The sequence below is a fragment of the Sardina pilchardus genome, chromosome 23 (genome assembly GCF_963854185.1).
Source record: "Sardina pilchardus chromosome 23, fSarPil1.1, whole genome shotgun sequence".
Taxonomy (NCBI): Eukaryota; Metazoa; Chordata; class Actinopteri; order Clupeiformes; family Clupeidae; genus Sardina; species Sardina pilchardus.
Genome location: NC_085016.1, coordinates 18302694 through 18326366, shown reverse-complemented (window position 1 = coordinate 18326366; position 23673 = coordinate 18302694). Strand labels below are relative to the sequence as shown.

The 23673-nt window shown below is 42.8% G+C and overlaps 1 protein-coding gene across 1 annotated transcript in view; it reads right to left on the bottom strand.

The window, feature by feature from the left end:
* cntnap3 (contactin associated protein family member 3) overlaps positions 1–23673 on the bottom strand; it is an 88513-nt gene that overhangs the window by 35297 nt on the left and 29543 nt on the right. The window contains exons 3-10 of the mRNA XM_062527987.1: positions 21955–22148; positions 19910–20057; positions 18446–18649; positions 9395–9573; positions 8521–8661; positions 6807–7068; positions 4809–4958; positions 2453–2630 (exon numbers count right to left, since the gene is read on the bottom strand). Coding sequence (XP_062383971.1) covers positions 2453–2630; positions 4809–4958; positions 6807–7068; positions 8521–8661; positions 9395–9573; positions 18446–18649; positions 19910–20057; positions 21955–22148 — 1456 coding nt within the window. The remainder of the gene's footprint in view (positions 1–2452; positions 2631–4808; positions 4959–6806; positions 7069–8520; positions 8662–9394; positions 9574–18445; positions 18650–19909; positions 20058–21954; positions 22149–23673) is intronic.

Here is a 23673-nt window from a genome sequence, read left to right as displayed (position 1 = left end):
CTTCTCTATCTATTTGCCCTTCTCTATTTACCTCCCTTTTGGTCTTCTTTCCTGTTTTCCTTTGTCTCTCCGTCTTGCTGACTGCCTTTATCCCTCCTTCTGTTTCCTTCCCTCTCCCCTCTCGCTCTATCACTCTCTTTTCCACACTGCTCTCTCTCCCTCCTCTCCTCCTTGCTCTATTCTCTCTCTCTCTCTTCCCTCTCCCCCTTGCTCTACTCTCTCTCCTCCCTCTCCCTCGGCTCTTTCTCTCTCTTTCTCCACTCCCTTGCTGTTCGTTGTCTCTCCCTTGTCTGTCTTTCTCTGTCTCTCTCTCCGTTTCTCTTTCTCTCTCTCTCTCTCTCCCGCCTGCAGACTCAATATCCTCCCCTCTGCTTTAATGAGCGAGAGGAACTGCTGAGATGATTTCCAGCCTCAACTTTCTTCTGCTCACAAAGAAGCAATAATAACTGCAAGACCAAGAGAGGGAGTTCACATTCACAGTGCCTGCCAGCTGCTTCGCCTTTTTATGTTTTGAAAAGCCACATTAACGGGCAAAAACACAATGGCAGGAGCAATTTTTTCTCTCGTCAAAATGACTCCAATAACTATCGTTTACAGCTAGCTACACTGTTGTTAGACCAAAACCTCCCTTCCACCCCATACCCCCCAAGTCACAACACCCCCCCTTCACCCTGAACGAGGGAGCCGGTATACGTGCGGCACTGTGTGGTCGAAAAAAAAAAAACCAAGAAAGATGCGGCGTGTCGGGCAACAGTGGGGTGGGCATGAAACCGAAACGAGCGACGCTGATTTGATGAGTTGTTCATTAGCGCACCGGCGATGTTCGAAAAAGCCCTCCATTTCTCTCTTGATTACACAGGCCCAGGCTGTAGGCTGTGAGCTGTGGGCTGTTGTGTGTGGAGCGGAGCTGCGGCTGGGCTGCGCTGAGCCAGAAGAAGTTGATAATTGTCATATTAATTGTGGCTCCAGCCGGGTCCGCAGTCAGATGGGCAGAAATCAATTTGTTTTGCTGTTTCAAGGGCAGGGTGGAAAACGAGAGAGAGAGAGAGAGAGAGAGAGAGAGAGAGAGGGAGAGAGTGAGAGAGAGAGAGAAAAAAGAGAGAGAGAGAGAGAGGCTGATGCAGAGTTAAACTGACACTTGCGATATGAGCACTTGGAGTTATCGCCGCCATGATGAGTTGAGTGGTGATGAGGAAGATAAGGAGGAGGAAGATGCGACGCGGTAAACATGTCCAATCGGGCCTTGCTAGCGCTGGTGATAAACAACATTCATTAATGCATCTAATTATAAAGTTCAGCAAGCAGGAGAGAAACCCACGCCCAGGTTTTCACGAGGCGCAGATTTGCGGAAGATACTCGTTTGGGTGGAGGGGGTGGGGGTACGGTAGCGGGTGTAGCGGAAGGAGGAGATCACATGCTCTATTTCATAATGAGATCAGTCTACTGATATGTTCTCTATAGGGTCAGCGTACGACTTGACAGCTGCATCAGTCATATGCAGAAAATGACTATGCAGAAACATATCATCCAATAGCATCCACCCACTTATCGACACCTTTTTTGTGCATTCGTTTCAGTTAGCACATCTGTTGGGCTTGGCACTAAAAAAAAGACACACAGGTGCATATTGGCGGATAAACAGATCAGTGTGAAAACACGTGTGATCCATCCATTTGTACAGTATTTATACAGACAGAAGTTATATGAGCAGAGGACAAATTGAGTGCATGTGGGCAGGGGTCAGACTGGCTGAGCGCAGATCGCAGAGCAAACACAACAACAACTAGGACCGGGGGAGTGATGAAGGCCTCAGGTTGAAGTGCGACTCGGAGACATGTCAACACCTCAAAAACGTAACAAACTATAACACTACCGGGGAGTGTCACGATGATTATTTCCCAACGTATGGTCTCTGCAGCACAATATCAGAGAATTTCATCAGGGACGCGGAGAGAGTGGTTATATGGCTGATTCTTCTTCTGAGTGAAAGGTTTGGATAGTGCATTCTTTTGGGTTTTCACAGGAGCACAAAGGCAAATACATTATGTTGTCAAGAAAAAGTACATTACTTCCACAGAAATCTTTCTTCATAATATAGTTTGAGGACACAGAGTATCTATCAAATGAAGTAATCAAAGAAAGCCTGTTGTTTTATGCTGAATTACAGCGATGAATAGCAACTCAGCCAGCCAGTGAACCACTTCAAAACACCTGGTGAACTTTCAGTGAATTAAATTTACAACCAAGGCAAGGAATTAGTTTTTTATTGACCAGACTGGGGTTAACAAAAAAATAGTGGAATTAGTGGAATCTCTTGCATTTTTTTGTCTTTGTTTAGGTCTCTCTGCTTGAGAGCGGGCACACATTATCTGGTAGCAGCAGTTTTTGCGGAGAGAATTGAGTTTATCTCCAGGAAGCTGGTTAATGGGAAAGGGACTGTGGTTGCACTCACCGATCAATGATTCCGCAGATGTCCATTTGCAAATCGCTGAAGTTTCCGAGGGACATCTGCTGCACCTTGATCAGGTCCACCTCCTGGTCACCAGTGTGGATGAGCCGCATGCATCCTTGGAAAACACTGAATAGGTTTCTGCATCCGTGATCGCTGACTTTTCCTTCTTCCGGGCAACCTGTTTTACAAATCAGTCCTTAATTTAATCACAGTTTTGAGACTTTTTACTCTGAGCATTATAAGCATTTTCAGCGCATATAGCACATCATATAAAGCAAAAGGTTCTGAAGGATGGTTATAAGCATTTGGCATGAGTACTGTGCATCAAAAGATGCTAAACAAGAAAGGAAATTGCACATTTTTGTCTGTGATAAAAAAAACAAAAAACACCATCATCCTCACATGCCTACAGTCACTGAGCCACATGGTACTGGATGGGATATAAAATCAGCTCCTGCTTTGCAAAATTACCAGAGGAACTGAACCATGTGTGCTGTGTAATTAAGTGTGCGCGACCGGTACTGTTCCAAATCTCTAATTAGGAAGTAATCAGTAGAGCCAATGCCGTATTACAAGAGTCAGCTTGCAGGTGATTTTAATCAAATGTAGATGAGGAAAAAAAAAAATCATACACGGTGAAGTATATTCTGTTATATTAACCCATTTAAGACAAACAACTACATTTATTATCATATACAAACAAAATAAAACACTGAAAATATTACCATAGGTCTATAGTTACGCTTTTACATGAAGCTATAGCACTTGTTCCAAATAGCATAAACAGTGATTTGTTAAGATAACAAAAATGTCCTGAATTTAGTCAATAAAACAAAGAGTGAAATTCTAAAATGCCATGTCTTCTTCCTCACTCATTGCATAGAAACACACACACACACACACACACACACACACACATACACACACACACACACACACACACACACACACACACACACACACACACACACACACATTAAGAATAATGTCTACCTTTCAAATATCCACTTCAGAGGGAACACAGCATATTTATAAGTACAGATTTACTACCTGTTGCTGAGTATGATCTACTAGTTTCATCATAATTGAACTCTTCACCCTGCAGTGGTTCAATTTTTCTTAGTTTTAATACAAACGGGTGAAAAAAAAAACAGGTTGGGGAATCGCAGAGGAAAAGGTTCATTTGAAGACTAATAGTACAGACAGCTGAATGATGCAAAACTCCCACTGTTGGAACTTGGAACAGTTTGATCAATTCCAGATTTGTCTTCCAAATTGAGTTGGACTTAAGAGGACTAAGAGACACAACTCAACTTTGTAGCTCACTTCACTTTAAAGGCTGATCCTGAAGCAGGCTGCGCTGCCTACTAGAAAAAAAATGGCAGTTTTGAATAATACTTTTGGGCTGACATTTAGAGCACCAAACCACCTCAAAATGTATGAGTTCTTGCACTTCAAGGCCCTCAGCTTCCTGCTTGACTTTCTCTATGAATCCTTGATGTCCAGGGAGAGAGAGGTAGAAACAAAGTCCCAGGTCCTTGAGAGAATGCAGGTGCTCCCCAGGTTATAAGTGAATCAATAGAACTCATGATGAATTTGGCTCAATAGGTGACCATCAACCAAAAATGCCTTTTTAATGCCATGGGGTTTATATATAGAAAAAGAAAAATAACTTTTCAAATGGACAGGGAACCTTTTTCGTGCTACTTGGCAAAAAGGTCCACAGTAGTCTTTAAGGGTTCCTCACAGCTAGAGGACAGCCAGAGAACCATCAGAGGAATTCCACCTGCAACTGCCTCCCTTTTATTTTCAATGTCAGAGTGTAGGTGGTGATGGAGAGATGCCCAGCCACATGCACCTTATAGCTGAATTGGCTTTAGGGGGTCGGGGAGGTGATGACAGGCTTTGATACATTCATCACAAAACACCCATCTGTTGTTCTGAGTAACAAGATGCGCTGGAGCCAATTCATTTATGTGTTTAAATGGTGCAAAAGGTATGATGTAATGAAGAAGCTGCATTGCACTAAGTCATTTTTCTGCTCCGAGGCACGGTCAATGGGGGAAACAAATAAAATGTATTTGTTTTGCCACACCAGACTATTGGAGGAGATTAGATACAGCAGCAAAATGAGACTAACTCAGCCTGGGGCAGCCTGCTTATCAGCGGCGTTAAATCTCTGAGATAGCCGAACCGAACCGACACATGATACACAAAACACGTCTGGCCGTTAGGTTAGGGTGATTTAAAAATGAGAAGTGATGGGACAACTTGCATACATCACCTTCCTAATATCCAAAGACAGTGCGGAGGGAGGTTGGGAGGGTGTGTTGTGCCGCGAGTGTGTTCTACCCACCTCCAAAGAAGAGCTGGGTCTCCGGGACGACAGGGAAGGAGGGGTGGGCCTGTGCCGGGCCACCGTCCTCTCTGTCCACCAAGATGGCGAGGCGACCCCTCCTGCCGCTCAGGGACACTGAGTGCCACTGGCCGTCATTCAGGCCCGAACCTGTGAAATGATATTACAGCATTGCTCTTACTGCGCCTCTCTCAATTTCATGCCAGTTACCCCCACCACACACACACACACACACACACACACACACACACACACACACACACACACACACACACACACACACACACACACACACACACACACACACACACACACACACACACACACACACACACACACACAGATATGTATATGTTGGTCATATGTAGTCTCAATTACACATTTGATGTGATTTTTGCCTGAGATGAACGTGATTTAACGTTTCCCTTTCCCATTTTCCAGCATTTTCCCCAAAACTCAATATGTGCTACAATTTCAATGTGCTCAGGTGTCAAAAGTACAGTCCCTTCCCGTGCAATTATTGTCAAATTTATAGAACTGCTCTCGGCTCTCTGGATGCCTGAATAGTGCTTTCGCAAAATAAATGCCTGGTCTTCATACACCGTTCCAGTTCTGTACATATGACAGAACATAGTGGCCTGGATGGAGATACAAACAATTCTAGCCAATCAGCACGGTGCCTGAGCAGTAGAGAGTGGAAGGATGACATTTGATTGGCTGTTGACCTCCATTATCAACAACCTTTTGTTATTGCCTTTATGACTTAAACCTTGTATGCAAAATGCTTTATCTACATAACTACCAGAACTATAAGAGGGAACAGAGGAGCGGTAATCACATGGACCGAACGGGCTATAAACTCTTGCTAACTGAAGCTGAGCCAGAATTTAAATATATTGCTTTGGCCTTTTGCAAATGGAAAAAACCTTGTAAGGTCTAGTTGAACTTAAGGGAACATTGCATATGCTGAAGGTAATACTCATTTCTCTATGAAAATGCATCCTGGCCAGATTATTGTTATGAGTTCTGTTTATGTGTAATACATTGCTTCTTCATAATGACTTGTTATTCTTGTATTAAAACTTTTAAGTATTTAGGTTGTAGAGTATCTACAGTAGAGTAGTCACCATGCAGTGTTTCTTTGTGGTCCCTTGTGGTCTTGTATAATGTTACAATGAGCTTAGAATCAGTTAGAATCGATAATGTACCACATTAGCAACAACAGCAGCCAGGTGACTGCAGAACCTTGCCCTTATCTCCCAATGTTAAAGAAAGTGAAACTACAATCCAGAATCCGGATTCTGATCCAAATCTGGATACTCCAGCACCATGGTGACCCTCTACCTTAGCAAATCAGACCTCTAATTTCTAAGTTATGTGAGAAGAAACACACACACACACACACACACACACACACACACACACACACACACACACACACACACACACACACACACACACACACACACACACACACACACACACACACACACACACACACAGAGGGAAAGACAGATGAACTCTCTTTCAATACCCTCTTGCACATATCAGGGGCTATAACTGGGGTCTCCAACCATTTTCCACTGAGAGCTACTTTGACTAAATGAACATGGCTGAGAGCTACCAATGTTTCATAGGCTATTACTAACAGCAGGTATTCACCTACTGCAGCTGGTCTCCACCCAAAATACCTGAATAAGCATCACATGTACTGTATTTTAACCTTTCAACTCCTTTGTCTTCTCTGTTTCTAGACTGTGAGTTTGATTTAATATGAATTTCAACATGTTTACTTAGTGACCGATTTATCAGATTTCTGAACATTTTCCTTGGACTTTTTGGAGCGCTTCTCAAAAATGGGTGAGGAGCTACTGGTAGCTTGCAAGCTACTTGTTGGAGAGCCCTGGGCTAGTCCGAATAACCTTTATAGCAGTACAGTAAGAATGGGATTTCAATGAAGTCCTCACAACTAGACAGTGGAATTCTGAAGGACCTGACCTGTGACGATGTCCACCAAGACCCGTCCAGCCTTGTGGATCTGCAGCCTGGCTCTGGCCTCGCTCAGGTAAAGCCAGGCGCTGCCGGCCTGCTGCTGAAGATCAAAGGTCAGAAGAAGGCCGGCCTTGTTCCACGTCCGAAACTCCAGGCTGATGGAGATTTCGTCTCCAGGCGCGCTCAGAGGGAGCTGGAGGAAGCTTCCGGGGCTCGAGAAAGTCACGGGCACATCTACGGGCTCGGAGCAGGTGAAGGAGACAGCTCCCTGTAGAATGGCGTGGGTGTTGAAGAGGCTATTAATTGCATAGAACCACCATCTAATCCCCTTTTCTCACTCTAGCTCAGCTAGTCATGTTTCAGACTGTGAATACCAGCGGTATTTCTAAGATTGAATGTAGAGATTCCAGACATTTCTAGGAGAAATGATTGAATCGGTTCAAAGCTAATGGTGTGAATTTGCTCATTTAGCAAACTGAAGCACCTTTTGAATTATTATACTATAAATGCTAGCTAAGGTATGAATGCTGCCAAAGATTGTGCTCCTTGGACATTGGTGTCATTGTCACCTATGCTCTCAGCTGAGTTACTGGAGCACAAAGCAGAGTGAGTGTGTCTGATGAGGCTCCGGGAGAGACTTCTTAGTAGGGCATCACGGCATTAATACAAGCTAAATTAATGAAATAAAGCCAAATATAAAACTCCCAGGACACAGCGGGAGCTGACACAGCAAAAGTTAATTATCAACTTAATTATTTCCCCCCGCAATTAATTCATCTGATCAAGTGGAGTTATCTACACTCCTGATACATGTTCTATCCCCTCAAACAGTTGTGTAAGGAGTTAGGTTAAGTATGTATCAACACAGGTCAAGACTGATCAATTGACTTGATTTATAAGATCTCTTAAAGTTTCCTAGCACTCAGCAGAATCTAACGCTGTCAGCTATATGTGAAAAACAGTTCATTACTGCTCTGAAATGGACAACGTGGTAATTTCTACATTATCTGGCTTCCTCAGTGGACAGAACAACCCAGTGGCAATAGGCAATAGGTTCCACCCTGCCATCTCTCATTGCAGGAACGAGGGGTTCTGCGTCTGCATCTGTTATATGAGGAAAAAGCCACACAGAGTTTTCCCTACAGAGCCCAGCGCAGCATTTTGTCCTCATCGCAAATTCACCCCACTCATTGGTAAACAGCTCACAGCATCTGAGCCTATTTGTTTTGTGATGGCTTTGAAAATCAAAGGCAAGAACATCTGCTCCCACTGATGGAGTATGCTCCATAGGTATCCAACTAAGTCCCTTATCTTGGCTAGAGTACTGTTGATATTTTTTCTCCGGGTTCTTTTTGTAGAAATGGAAGTGACTGGCCGCCATTCAATCTTCATGTGGAAAAGTTAGTCATTAAAAAAAATGGTGGCAGCGCAGATATTGGCTTCACACACACCGTCTGCACAAAGCCATTGAGGACATTAATAAAGTATGAGATTAGATCAAGCAGTGGGGGAAGGAAATCAGGCTGACAGAGAATACATTACTACAAGTCATGAGGCAAAGTACCTTTTACGTGCCAATGACAGCGGGGCTGGTGCCGTGGCTGAGACAGAAAGGCTAACGCCAGAGCTGTTGACATTGTTTTTTATTATCTGCGCACAAGTTTAACAACCCCTGCCTGCGTTAGTGTGAAAGTCTCTTCTGGCGCTGTTGGGTGCCTACCGTTATGGATACATGATGTCCTTCTTGAGCCAGACTGACAATATTCACATCATTGTAGAGCACATTCTCCATGCACCCCTGGAAGTTCTTCTTGGAGAGAGTTCTCAATGCTGAAAGACCCGACACTCCGCCGAAGCTAATCTTGGAAAAGAAGAACATGCCTTGTTATAATCTCCCAAAAGTGACTGTCTACATTATCCAATTCTGGCCATAGGGAGAAGTGACTGTCTCCATATTCCATTTCAGATACAAAACACACAGACACACACAGACACACAGACACACACACACACACACACACACACAGTCATAGACACCCACACACGTATCTATTACATAGAAGAAAAGTAATAGACTCGCATCATAGATTGTCAGGGATGACCAATGACCATATGAATCAATATAATTGGTTGCATCTCTTATCTATAAAAATATAATACTCCTAACAATGAACTTTACCCCGTTTTTCACTGCAGTTCTAATACAGGGTGAACCCTGATGCATTATTGCTGCCAACAAATTAGTCCTTCCAGAACTTTCAGTTTAATTAAACCATTAATTCACAAAAGGTAAGATATTGTTTAATTTGTAACCATGGCAATTTTCCCAATAATAATCCCTGATGTCAAGGGCTGAAAGAGAAAACAGCCATTTTTACCCTGACCCATTTACTGTACTGTATGAAGAGAGAGACAGACAGAGAGAGCGAGAGAGAGACAGGGAAAATGAAAGACTCAAGCCGAGAGAGAGTGGAAGAGAGAGAAAGAGAGAATCACAGGGAGAGGGAGGGAGAGAACTAGAGCAAGGGACTGTTTGTGGCTTTGCCGGGCATGTGCGGAATGATTTAGAGACGGGTCATCAACCAACAACACACCTCGCTAATGTCAGACAGACTCAGGTGGCTGGGGATTTGGAGCTGCTGTGTGCTTTTGTCCACTGTGAAGTTGAGGTGCCTGCTAACACGCTCGATCGTGACCGAGTGCCAGTGCTGGTCGTCCAGGAGGCTTCCGAGCGACACGGAGGCGTGGAGGTCCGATGGAGATGGACGTTTGCCTGAGGTGAGAATGAGAGGACAAATGAGGACACCATCTATGCCCCCCAAAACGTGATAGGTGTCAACAGAGAGTAAATCTCTCTCTCTCTCTCACACATATAAAAGAGATAAACAAAACCATATGCCATTTCAGAATAATGCTTGTTTACTTCCGTCTCAAAAGCACATGATTCAAATGGCATTTAGATTGTGATCTACGATGAATTTGCTAGAATCCATTTAAAGAGAAGAGGGGGAAGATAACAGCATTTAAAATGAAATTGAAAAACCTGGCCTCTCTTAAAAATAAGCACATTGTACAAAATGAGCATAATTATATAATTCTGGAATATAGATTCATTTGTCTGCACAATCTGTCTGTCCCGAAGCAAAACCACTTATTCCTTTGGCTGGCATAAAATCATTGTTTGTTCCATACGAGCACATGAACCACAAATGTTCTGGTAGTAATGTCTTCCCTATGGCGGACATAAAATATTCAGCATTACCCTATGCTACCTCCAAGCCTTGGAGTCCAAGGTATGATGTGCCATTCTCCCTAGGTAGTCTCTCAACCAGAATTAGAGAGGAAGGCAGAAATTACACAAAACTGTGAAGTAATCAGCTAATTACACCTGACGTCCAAATACTACTGCCAGAGAGTGATAACAGACTCCTAAAAAAGCCCTTCGCAAGCAGTTCTACACCAGCAACTGTGTTCTCAGGCAAACCTCCCTGCAGCTATGCTGTCTATGTGCCGGGTGCTGGTATTGATAGATACACTATTGCAGAAAGGGGTGTCGTTCAGGTGTGTTTCCCGGCGAAAAATGCATGATGCTCAATGGAGGAACTTTCATGTCTCTAATAAGGGAGTAACAACAGGATGCAAGTGAGGAGAGAGCTTTCACACCCCTCCTCTCCCCTCGCTCTCTTGCGTGGAAGAGTGCCTCATTCGGTGTGACTCTAATGCAGATTATCTCATTACATCTCTCCTAGACAACAACTGGAGCACTCTAGATGGCAGGCCCCAGAAAACAACATCATTTCATAGCATATTCTGGGCTCTGTGGAGCCATTTCTTTTTTTTTTTTTTTTTTTGGAGTTTGCGTAAACAACAAGCGTGGGAAGGATTACTGCTTGCTCTGCATGCAAACATACTGTTTTGTACACATTCATTCAGAATAGTTTGTCTTTAGAGTTTGTCCCTTCACATTGTAAGCTTTCAAAAACGTCCCAATCAAAAGTTGGCTTTGGGGATTGGGGGGGGAAAAAAACATTTCCTTTTCCCAGCCAAACACAAGGAAATAACGAGTCCATCTAATAATTAATCAATCAATTGATAAACCTTCAAGTATTTAACAGAGATAGAAAACTAACCCTCTCACTTAATTGTATCGCCCAGTGCAATGATCACTGTATCAATGCCATGCCACTTCATCACAAAGGTCATATTGATCCACGCACCAGATGCCATCTCTACACCACTTCTATTTTCCAAAGACTTGAAGAGGCATCCTCCATCTCTGAGGAGCTCGATACAAACCCAAGCACTGAGCAATTATGCTATGCAATATTCCCTGGGTTAACTCAGCCCTGTGGCCATAAATGTATTTGTTGCTGCTTGGGAATGACCTCTCGTGTTTCCGTGCCCGATAAATATTACTGAGCCAGTGAAGAATTGGGGCCAAATGGGAGTCGCTGAGGCACAATATCAACAGACATTTTGATGAATGTAAACTACAGGAGAAATGAAATGGTTTCGGATACCAGGCATAAATCTTTGTGACGCTATTTATTTAATTCATTTCTCCCGGTGCTGAGGCAAGTGCCTGCCAACAATGAGCATCTGTCCACACTGTACACTAGGACCTCCATTGAGCAGCTTGTGCACCGACATGCAGCGGGACGAGTTCAGCGGCTTTAACACTAGCAGTAGCCTGCCTTTAAAAAGTGCTAGCGGCTAATACAACTCTGCAGGTGTTGCTACTGCTATGTGACTAGAACCAGGTAGGGTATACAAGGGTTTCCCCCCCCCTTTCTTCACCCTTTCCATACTCCCACTGTTATCACATTTATCCGACATCTCCCTTGTGTGTAAAAAAATAGCGAGGATATCTGTCCATTGGATTTTGAACTATCTGCAAACAGCAAGGGCTTTAAAGAGTGGTATGCCTACTACAGTATTATCCCACGCCGCTCTAACAGTTGTGCAAAGAAATGGAAGAGAGGATGGCCAACCATCACTGCTGGGAGAAGAATACTACATTTTTGTTCCGGGGAAACAAGCCGACAGCATGCATAGCAAGGCTTGAAACTGGACAGGACCATGGAGAGCCATATTATGTACCCTGCTATTGTACTGGCAAACAGACCATGAAATGCTTTCCGCAGGAAATTACATGAAGTGGCCAGCGACAGGTGGTATGGACACTTCAAGCTAAGGAAAATGAATCTGAAATGCACAAATCTGAATTGCCAGGAAAAATCCAATAAAAAATGAGATGAAGATGAAATCATGCAAGAAGGCACAAATTATTAGTAACAAAAATATTATTAACAATGATAATTAAAAATAATGATTTGTGAAAAATGGTGCAGTTTTACAACGTCTTGCTTCAAAACACACACAGCAAATGTCTGAGTTCATCCTGTACTGACTCTCTTGGATCTTACTCTTTCTGTAAAGTGCCTTTGTTATGCTGACATTTGCAATAATAAAATTGAAGTAAAAGGAATTAAGTGTCCTTTAGTTGATATGCCATTTGCCCTTGACTTATTTTATTGCACTACTGTCAGTAAGGATGGCACCTTGAACTCTCACAATGGGACAATTTATCTCCACATTAAGGAGATAAACCAAGCCATTCCGCAAATAAGCTGGGATCATTGAGAATGAGGGAAAAAGGAAGCCACGCGTACAGATAGACTTTGGTACATTAGTGCCTGAGAACAGAGGGACATGGGGTATGAAATCTATTTTCTTTTATTAAATGTGAGCTCAGATGGAGAAGTCCAAGCAACGGCTGATAACACAGCCAATTCATTTCAAAATGGGCGCTAAACGTACCAGGAACCTCATTCTAACGCAGATATTGAGGATGAACAACATGGCTCAATAATGATGTCATCCTGACATCTGTAAAACCATTCTGAAAAATCTATATTCTATACACAGACATGGTGCATACTGTGTGTGCCTATATCTATATGACTGTACAATTTATACAATAATGTATGAATAATGCAGATAAATAATGTGTATTTCAGCTGTGTATGATAAATGTATATGTATGATTATCTACACAACCTGACACGGGGCAGTTCTGAAAACCACAACTGAAATAGCTGGAGCCAAGAAAAGGAAAGGCGAGAGACAAGATGATGAAAATTAGAATGGAGCACAGCAAGAAAAAATGATGGAAAAATAAACAGACAGGAAGGGTGGCAGGTAGAGAGACAGAGAGAAAGTGAAAGAGAGAGAGTAAGACATGCTTTGATGGAGGGAACAGCGTATATTTTTTTGTCAGTCTGTAGTCCCTATCAACATGAGCAGAGTAACATGCAATCTCTCGTCCGTCATAGCAATGGATGGTTTTAATTTTCACCTTTCAGCTTCACATTTGTTTGGTAGGGGAACAGAAATGCACCACCATCCCCTTGCCAAGACCAGACCTGTTTAAAACCCTGACACAACCATCCCAGTCTTTGAGTTTTGGGTTGGCATGTGAGATTTAAATGCTGGTCAATTATTTAGTAATATAGCGTCAAATAATGTTATATGGCAGATTAATATAATGCAACTCAGTAGGCCTATTTTAAGGATATTCTGGTAAGCACACAGTGCATGTGCTCTGCTAAGGTTCTATTTCAAAGGAGGTTTTGAACAACTCACATCACACAAGTTCACAACAACTTGTTTTTTCAGCTCAGCTCGCCGCCATCTTGCCAGTCAAGGAGTGAGCTGTCCGAAACCTTCTTTTTAGTAAACAAACAATGTTCCCCAATGCTTGACTTGAGTAGTGGAGACACTGATGATAGTTCGATCAACGTGTCATGTTGTGTCGGGCCTCCTTAGCTTTTTAAAATAGCTATTTTGACATGATTATTTAACAAAATCATTTCACCCGAAAACGACAACAGCACAAGGCTAAGAGTGGCGCTTCCGACGTAATTATGCTTTTAAACGAAGGTTTGAAACTTGGAAGTCATTTGAGACTTATCCTTCAGTTGTAGCCCTTATTAGACATTATCTCCCTCAACAATGGAATTCTCTTCTCTGATTGGCTAATGGGGTGGCCATTAACTTCGTATAACCTGCTACCTTCGAAGTAGTTCCCGTATCACACTTGAATATTAATTCGCCAAACTCGTTGCGAAGTTTAAATGAACTGTCACGTTGCATCCAAGCTGAAATACAGACGTGCAGAACCATAGTAACATTGTAGCATATGACGGAGGTGGATTGTAGCTAGTTGGATGCCATGTAGACTATAAAAGTAGCGATCTTTCAAAGTTAAAGTTAATCAGAATCCTGGGAAATGCCCGCTTGACAACGGCAGAGATAGAACTAACGACTGGCTTTTGGCCGTAGCAACCAGCCATTTAGAACTAACGACTGGCTTTTGGCCCTAGCAACTATCCATTTAGAACTAGTAACGGCAGTTTGGTCCTGCAAGTAGAAAGTTGATATGTGGCGGAAAGTAGTCCCACAGTCAAGACAGTTTTAGCGATGTTAACGGACGCAACGGTGGAATAAAACTATGTTCTAAATATACAGGTTATGAATACAAACGGGAGATAAGCGGGATAACGGCCTTCGAGGTCGACCGGTTCGATGGAAATAATGGCACGGCGGAGGTAACCCCGTCTCCGTGCTTCGCACGTCGCCGGAGTTCTAGACCTCCACCTAGCCATTATTTCCATCGAACCGGTCACCTCGTCGGCCGTTATCCCTTACTTCTCTGGTTGTAGCTTACCTGTTCGCCTTTAAAAAGCATAGCCTAGCCTACTTGCCATGTTAGGCTAGTTGCCCAAACGGTCAACACCGAATTATATTGAAAGTAATGAAATGTGTGTCTCAACGTTATGTAAGGGATAACGGTCGACGAGGTGACCGGTTCGATGGAAATAATGGCTAGGTGGAGGTCTAGAACTCCGGCGACGTGCGAAGCACGGAGACGGAGTTACCTCCGCCGTGCCATTATTTCCATCGAACCGGTCGACCTCGAAGGCCGTTATCCCGCTTATCTCCCGTTTGTATTCATAACCTGTATATTTAGAACATAGTTTTATTCCACCGTTGCGTCCGTTAACATCGCTAAAACTGTCTTGACTGTGGGACTACTTTCCGCCACATATCAACTTTCTACTTGCAGGACAAAACTGCCGTTACTAGTTCTAAAATGGATGGTTGCTATGGCCAAAGGCCAGTCGTTAGTTCTAAATGGCTGGTTGCTACGGCCAAAAGCCAGTCGTTAGTTCTATCTCTCCGGTTGTCAAGCGGGCATATCCCAGGATTCTGATTAACTTTAACTTTGAAAGATCGCTACTTTTGTAGCCTACATGGCATCCAACTAGCTACAATCCACCTCCGTCGTATGCTACAATGTTACTATGGTTCTGCACGTCTGTATTTCAGCTTGGATGCGACGTGACAGTTCATTTAAACTTCGCAACGAGTTTGGCGAATTAATCTTCAAGTGTGATACGGGAACTACTTCAGAGGTAGCAGGTTATACGAAGTTAATGGCCACCCCATCAGCCAATCAGAGAAGAGAATTCCATTGTTGAGGGAGATAAAGTAGACTTATCTCCCTCAACAATGGAATTCTCTTCTCTGATTGGCTGATGGGGTGGCCATTAACTTCGTATAACCTGCTACCTTTGAAGTAGTTCCCGTATCACACTTGAATATTAATTCGCCAAACTCGTTGCGAAGTTTAAATGAACTGTCACGTTGCATCCAAGCTGAAATACAGACGTGCAGAACCATAGTAACATTGTAGCATATGACGGAGGTGGATTGTAGCTAGTTGGATGCCATTTAGGCTATAAAAGTAGCGATCTTTCAAAGATAAAGTTAATCAGAATCCTGGGATATGCCCGCTTGACAACGGGAGAGATAGAACTAACGACTGGCTTTTGGCCGTAGCAACCAGCCATTTAGAACTAACGACTGGCTTTTGGCCATAGCAACCATCCATTTAGAACTAGTAACGGCAGTTTTGTCCTGCAAGTAGAAAGTTGATATGTGGCGGAAAAGTAGTCCCACAGTCAAGACAGTTTTAGCGATGTTAACGGACGCAACGGTGGAATAAAACTATGTTCTAAATATACAGGTTATGAATACAAACGGGAGATAAGCGGGATAACGGCCTTCGAGGTCGACCGGTTCGATGGAAATAATGGCACGGCGGAGGTAACTCCGTCTCCGTGCTTCGCACGTCGCCGGAGTTCTAGACCTCCACCTAGCCATTATTTCCATCGAACCGGTCACCTCGTCGGCCGTTATCCCTTACTTATTCTGCTCATACAATTAGTCTATAAAATGTCTATAGGCTAGGCTAGAAAGGTCAGTAGTAGTTACAAGAGGACACGAGGAATGTTTACACTTACGTCACGTGAGCGCCATTTTTAACAGCTTCAGCGCGAATGGGATGTGGTGGTAAACCCTGGGTAAACCTGCTGAATGCAATTCACTATCACGATAGATGTCGATAAGTAGGCTAATGAAGGAGATCGGATCCTGAGATCAGGATAGGGTGGAGAGGGCATCATCACCACCACCACCACCATGCACTGCAGGTAAGAGAACGATTGGTGTGCTATGCTCATAGCTATGCTACTGTACCTCAGCTGTATCTAAATGTCAAATATGGTTCAACGTCATGCTCTATTTTTGCAATCCACAGCCGAAGAATGTCTATGTTTCTTGGGAAACTAGCTCTTAGTTCTGTTCATATATTAAGCATTCACTCACCGCAACTTTCTACCACCAAAGCATCATTTTCGCCCAGTGACATACTCCATGGGGCCCATGGCCCTATGTGATCTCAAATAGCATACTTCGCAGTAGGCCTACATTGTGCACTGAGCACTAACCCAAATTGATAGAGCATTTTCATGCTAAACATAATTGAAGAAATAGAAGCAACATCTCTGTATTTAGATACCAACAGTATTCATTGATACTCTTTAATGCGTTGGTGTAAGACAAAGCATTAAAGTAAAGCAAAAAATGTAAAGAAAGAAACACATAGCCTAGGCTAGCTTGCTGAACATGAATTCCTGTAATTTTCCCTGCTTTGAATTAAGCAAAGTAGGCTATAAGAGTAGAGAAGTCAGTTGTGAAATATGTGAAGGTGCTTGTTTGCCTACTCAGAAAATATCTTTGAAGAGTAATCATTAGTGATCTTTGTAGTGATGGTCATTGCTGGTTGACAAATAGAAATGGGCATTTTGTTGATTAGATGGCATTCAATCGAGCCACCTTGCAGTCGCCACCATATTACAAGTGTAATGGTTGTGTAAGTGATCAACAAAATGAAATACCATAATGCTTCAATCCATGCCAGAAGCTTTTACTTTATTTTTGTTTTTTAATGAAAGGCACCATTTTTAGACATGCACTCTTTCTCCTTTTGATCTTAAATCAAACAAAAGCAGCACTCAATCCTGGCTCTGCATTAAACTGTAGCTCAGCAACTCAGGAGCGCATCTTTCGCCTCCAGTGGAGACTTTCGGCTGCCTACACGGTGCCATTAGTGGCGTATCACATTTCCACAGTGTGCTAGTGTCTCGCAATCCGCAATAAGCGCTAAGAGCAGTCCCTGTGGGGCCCGTCTGGCAAGCGCCTCCTTGTACTGCATGGACAGATGGCATCTCCGAGAGAATCGGTCATCAGTTCGCACAAACGACAGGCTGAGTCTCTGACAACACCTGAGTTTTCTTTTTTTCCCCTCTTGTGTTCCCTCCTGCATCCCTGCATAGGTTTGGCAAGCGCTAACATCCTTGGCACAGCTTTGCATCATTAGTACAGGAGAAAGGATGCACATGAGTTTCCCAGAGCCCGCGCAGCCTTGCTTAGCCCGACGTAACAGAGAGAGCGAGCTCGTACACCCTCAGGCACCCTGTGGTTGGTCCTTGGGCTTTACCAAAGAGGATAAGGTAAGATAATCAGATCTAACTGTCTGAACTATAAGTGTTTTCCCCCGATTATTTTTTTATCGTTGTAGTGCTCCACTTTTGCAATTAACAAGCCGACTGCACACACCCTGTCCGACACACTGAGGACTATTTACATTCTCAACATGACGAAATGTAACCCTATAGAGGAGCACTGACTGACTGATGATGTAAATAAATTGAGCAGCAAAAAGTGCAGTTTCTAATGAGCAAGGGAACCGAAAATGAAATGTAAATAGGGAGAGTGAAAAACAACGTGATGGGGGAAATGGAGCTGAGTTACTAATGGTGATGACAGAGACCACACAGAGTTTTTTTTTTTTTTTTTTTTTTTTTACAGAGAGTGCATTTAAATGAGGACAAATATGAATTCATTTCTTTTCTCTTCCCATTTCCTCCATCTCCATCACAACCAACCAGGAAACTGTGAAGCATGCCCCCCCACACACACACACACACACACACACACACACACACACACACACACTAACACACTCACTCTCACACTCATGACTGTTGCAATTACAATACCAGCATACTTAGATAAGTCATTAAAGTTTGTGTGCAGTCATTTTCTAGCAAGAAAATGTTTAGATATGCACATTTATGGTCTTCCCCTTTCCCACCAACTCCAAAATACAGCTGTATAGCTCTGGGGATACACAATAAAATCCATGCGATCATAATTACATTACAAATATGATTTACCTTTCCTGAGGTGAAATACAAGTTTTCCCTTGATTAGTTCCATTGTTAGGCTTGGGCCATGCATTCCTTCCATGTGAATGATAGTGCCTGAGTGGACCAAGGTTTTAAACTTCAGGGAAAGCCTGTCTTTGGTTGTTTGACTGGAGTTGGGATTAAACCTGTAGAGTAGCGAGCTGCTCCCATCAAACTCCATCACGTCAGACTCTACAAACAAAAGAAGTGAAAAGGAAAGAGAACGGAAATAGTGAGAGAGAGAGAGGGAATTAATCTATAATACAGTACATTTCTAATACACTATGTCTTCTGAACAAAAATGTCCCTGAAATAATAATGCTTCCATGACTGTGCAGAATGAAAAAGAACTTGTCAGCTAAGTGGCAAACGTTTCTTCAAGGCATTTCCCTTAATGTGGTCTATTGTAACAAGGCAGTCCGCTCTCCTTTAACCACCACATGGAATTACCGCAGTCATAATTCCTAGGAAGTTGTCAGACTTCACTAAAACAGAAAAAAAGTAGCACTTCAAATGCAGACATTAGCATAGTCCTCTCTTTTATAATTGACGGCTCTTTGGTTTCCTTTGTTAAACTGTCAACACAGCTGATCAAGCGCCCACACACTAAGTGTGACAGTGAAAGGCAGCCATTTTGGCTCAACCTGAAGAACCCTTTATGTGCAGGCTGTACAGTAAGTCTTGATCGCTCAGTGCAGCTTAATTGTCCACTAATGATGCTACGACTAAAACTGGCATAACAATACAGCATTAATAATAAGCTTGAATGTTAATCTGCCTCTGTCCACAGAATTCCAGAAATCTTTATGATTCAGAACATAACCCAACACGTCACTGCTGTCCAGATTCATTTATCGTATAATGCATCTCCTGTCGGGGGTGCCATTAAAAACCAATCATGTATTTATGTAAAGCCAATCATAAATCAGTAGTGCAGATGGCAGATTTATTATACTGGGCCAGTCCAAGGGTATTTGTTTATTTGTGGTGAAAAGTTCTTAGATATGAAGGAGAAATTTCATCTCGAGACCTAGAATTGTGTTAGTATGCATTTGCCTTACTGTCAACACAAATCAGCACAATGATATACAGTGATAGCCTAACGGCATATGAAGAGCCATTTTATAGTTTAGGCCATTGAGCACAAAGACAACCCTCTACAAACTTCCAATCTGATATAGCGTGGATCCTTATTATCTCATATACTTTAACTGACAAAACAAGTATTTTTTACATCACACAAAATAGCATATTTCAGTTAAAGAAACATAAACGTTCTAACAACGTATTGCTTAGACAGGCAGATAGAGAAAGTAAGTCTTTAAAGTCGCCAGTTTCACACATCACTCCGCGATCCACAGCTAAGAATGTGGGCACAGCACCGCATTTAACATGTAGCACATGACAAGGTACATAACATGTGACATAGAACATGTACTGTAACATACTTACTGTATTGGCAACCGTAGGCTTCCAGCCTTAGTCCAATTCTTCCCATTGGGTTCCAGTCCAGAGGGACGACTCTTAGGTAGCGAGCAAACATGGGCTGGTGCAGTTTGAATGGCACTACACTGTCAGCATTAGTGTTCCCAGAAAACACCTGGGTAAAATAGGCAGTAAAATAAATGACAAAGAACAGCATTTGGCTTCAGTTGACGCAATGTAACTGTAGACCAGCAGAAGAATGCAGTCTGTTTGTTCAATCTGGACTATGTTTTCTGACACGTTTCCTGATTTAACCTTTGACCTTGGTCTTAATTTACCAGTTGACAACAGCACAGCCCCTGATTCAGGCCTTTAAAGGTCTGCTGAGTGTCCCATTGATGAACTGAAATAAACGCACAAAAACGCACCTTTCACAAAAAACTAAATCCAACAAAATCCGGCCTAATGGACTTGTTTTACATACCATTAACGGTCATCATGATGTTTTTACAATTACATACTGTAGCTTGGCAACATTTTTAACACTAAGTGTCTGTAAGTAACGGAGATCAAGCCCGGGGTGTTTGAGCCTGGAGAGAGAAATAGAGTCCAGTGGTGACCTGGGAGGATCGGCAGCACAGTGCAGGTGGCCATGAATCGATAAGATGTGCTTTCACAGCGCTGTCTCGGCTTCTCTTGCATTGCCTATCACTGGCCCCCTTTTTAACAGAAATCAATATCCATTCCTTTCACACGCGACAAGAAAACAAAAATCCAACATGATGCACGCCTGCTGACATCATCACACCTGACTTTGGCATGACAAAGGGTTAAAAAGGTAACAGAGTAAGGTAAGGGTGTATTGTAGAGTTAAGGAGAAAAAAAAATCAGGATTGACGTTTCATTCATTCATTTAGAATATCTACTAGGAGTCAGCCCTGAATATAACTGACTTTCTTAGTGGTTGTGTAATTCAGGGTTGAGTAGCATCCTCAGTGCCTTTGAAGGGATCAGCCGTCTGGAGAAGCCAAGCGTTAAGCCGAACAAATTGCAGTGTTTCCTGCTGAGGAAGCCGGAGAGAGAGGCATCTCATTTGCTTGAAAGTGTCCTTTGAAATATGCCACAAGTCAAGGTGGAAATCCTCAAACATAAGGCCCTGGCTAGCTTTAACTCCAAAAGGGAAGTTGGAGGCAGAGGGACAGTGAGACATCTACACACTCATACCCCCAAACTAAAGTATCTAAGCCTCAGCGCCACATGACAAAATATGGAGAGCTTACTGTATGAGTCATCTTCCTCACACGTGGGTCTGCTGGCGTTGATTACACTAGGAGGGCCACAAAGAGCTAATTGATGGACAGGACCAATTAACTTCACCTACAGACAGAGACTTACAAGAGAGTGTGTCTCCTATGTTATGCGGCCCATGCTTCAGGCTGGGAGAATTTAAAACAAACATCACAGTGAAACTGGGAGAAGTGGAGCATGTATAATATGCTACCTTTTTTTGTGTCTCGAATAGCGGATATGTAGAGAGGGTCTAAATAAAGGAAGGCACAAAATGTTAATTATGAGGTAACTCTAAAGAGTCATGTAACCTGAAGCGCTTTGTTTCTCATTAACACTCAGGCTTGTTCTCTTCCCATTAAAACACTCCAAGGTCAGTGAAGATTTGTGTCTTCTTCTTATAAATCTCCCTGTTGCAGGGCTGTACAGTGCTACAGATATGTAGCACATGCTACAAAGAAAATCAGCCTGTGTTATGTGGTATTTACCAGTTATGCACCTGTGACACCTTATTCAAGAGTGTAGCCTAGCCGATGCTAGAGATTTTGTGGGTTGTGCTACAAAAGTATAAACCCTATGTAGCACCAGTGCTATGAGCAAAACAACTTAATGTACAGCCCTGCCACTGTTGTTCATGTCCCCTGAGTTGTAACAAGCTGGGAAAAACAAAACCAGAGAGTGCTGGGAATGCTGCTGTCCAGTCGGTGGAACTGCAAGACACGCTCACCGCATGGCATGCATTGCAGGCGCCTGAAAAACAATCTTTGAGATTTCTGCCAACTCACCCCAATGCTGTCCTCCTGTCGATACTGTCTCCAGTTATGTCCCGTGTCACTGAACATGAGCTGGTAGCCAGTGACCCAGTCTGAACTGCCGTACCGGCCCTGAGTGGCGATAGCCGTGATTTCCGTTCGCTCCCCGAGGTTGATCTCGAGCCACTGATATTTATTGGACTCCATTGGTGACCACCCCCCAGCACCTGTGGGGCATGATAGAGAGAGAGAAAGGACATGATTCATGAATGTGTTTTCTGAAATGGAATCTGATTTGTGTTTGTGAAGAAACATACTGAACGGAGATGCATTTTCAATGATTGTGCTGACCAAAATTAGAAAATGTCAGAAAATCAGTCAATTCACAGGGAGGAGCATGAAAAAAAACAAAAACATTGTGTGACTACAACACATGCCTGCAGAGGGACACAATCCACTGTCAGATAGCTACCATCTTCCTATATGTGAGTAGCTCAATTTTCCTGAATTTGCTCATTTGCACATGTATAGCGGTGGAGTAAATAAAAAGGCTCGAGCCTCCTTTGTGAACCTTCCTCCGTCCACTGCAGGCGTGAACTGACAAGCTACCCGTTGACTCCATATATCTTTCAACAATGAGACAAAAGCATGGTGATAAACCCAGGTGCTTAGCTGAGTTGAAATATGGTTTGCAGTTCCATTTCCCCCCAGGCGAGTTAGACAATTTTCCTCCAAGTCTGATATAAGCCACTTCTGTTTGGAGGCAAGGGACTGTAGGCCTATAGCTGTCACAAATGGCCAAGCTGAAATGGCATCCAGCAGTGACCATAAATACTTTAAGTGCATGTCGCCCACATGCATTCTTGCATTCATTCAAAATGGAGCTTCAATGTCATAATTACATCACCTACAGCTGTCCAATTACCGGGATTTAAGAAGCACAGGAAGAAGGCTAAATTGTTGACCACAGGTTGTTCAACCCTGTCAATTTCATTCCATTTTCGCAATTCAAAGTAAAAAAGCTCATATCATCGGCAAACTGTGGGAAGACAAATGGTCCAACCCTGTCAATTTGACTCCATTTTCGCAATTCAAAGTAAAAGCTTGTATCATTGGCAAACCATAAGATGACAAATTCTGTGAGCGGCAGTTAGAATAGTCACATGCTGATGTAATCTCAACTAGAGCATTTATAATGTCAACATGTAACACAGTTATCAACCCCGAAAGAAATGCTTGACTCCAAAAGGAAGAACCCATGCAAGAATGGTGCAGGTTGTCAGAAAAGGTTGACGTATTTCACGATAATCTTTTTGTCCTTTTTGATATGTTAGTCATACGACAAAATGCTATATACATGTATGTATATTATGTGAACAGGTGCACTGGAGCTTTCTGCTCTTCTCATTCTGACAATGTCATTGGTTAGCTGATGCTAATCCCTTCCGCCTGGCTACCGCAGAACCTGTCTGGAACTCCAGACTCTAATTGCTCAGTGTGTGACTTCTTAAGAGAATTAGATGCGTGAAATAGTGTATTGATTATGTCTTTAGAGCCCTTTTTGTGTATAGTGCTGCCCTAGCAAAAACACATTTCTGTGAAAGGATTGCATGGATGTTTTCAGCACATCTTTGCAGATTCTACCTGATATACTATACAAGATAAAAATAACTTTTTTCCTCTAATGATTCATACTTATAATGACTGTCTGTTACCATGAAAGAAAGCAATAAGCGATCTTTATTTGAGACA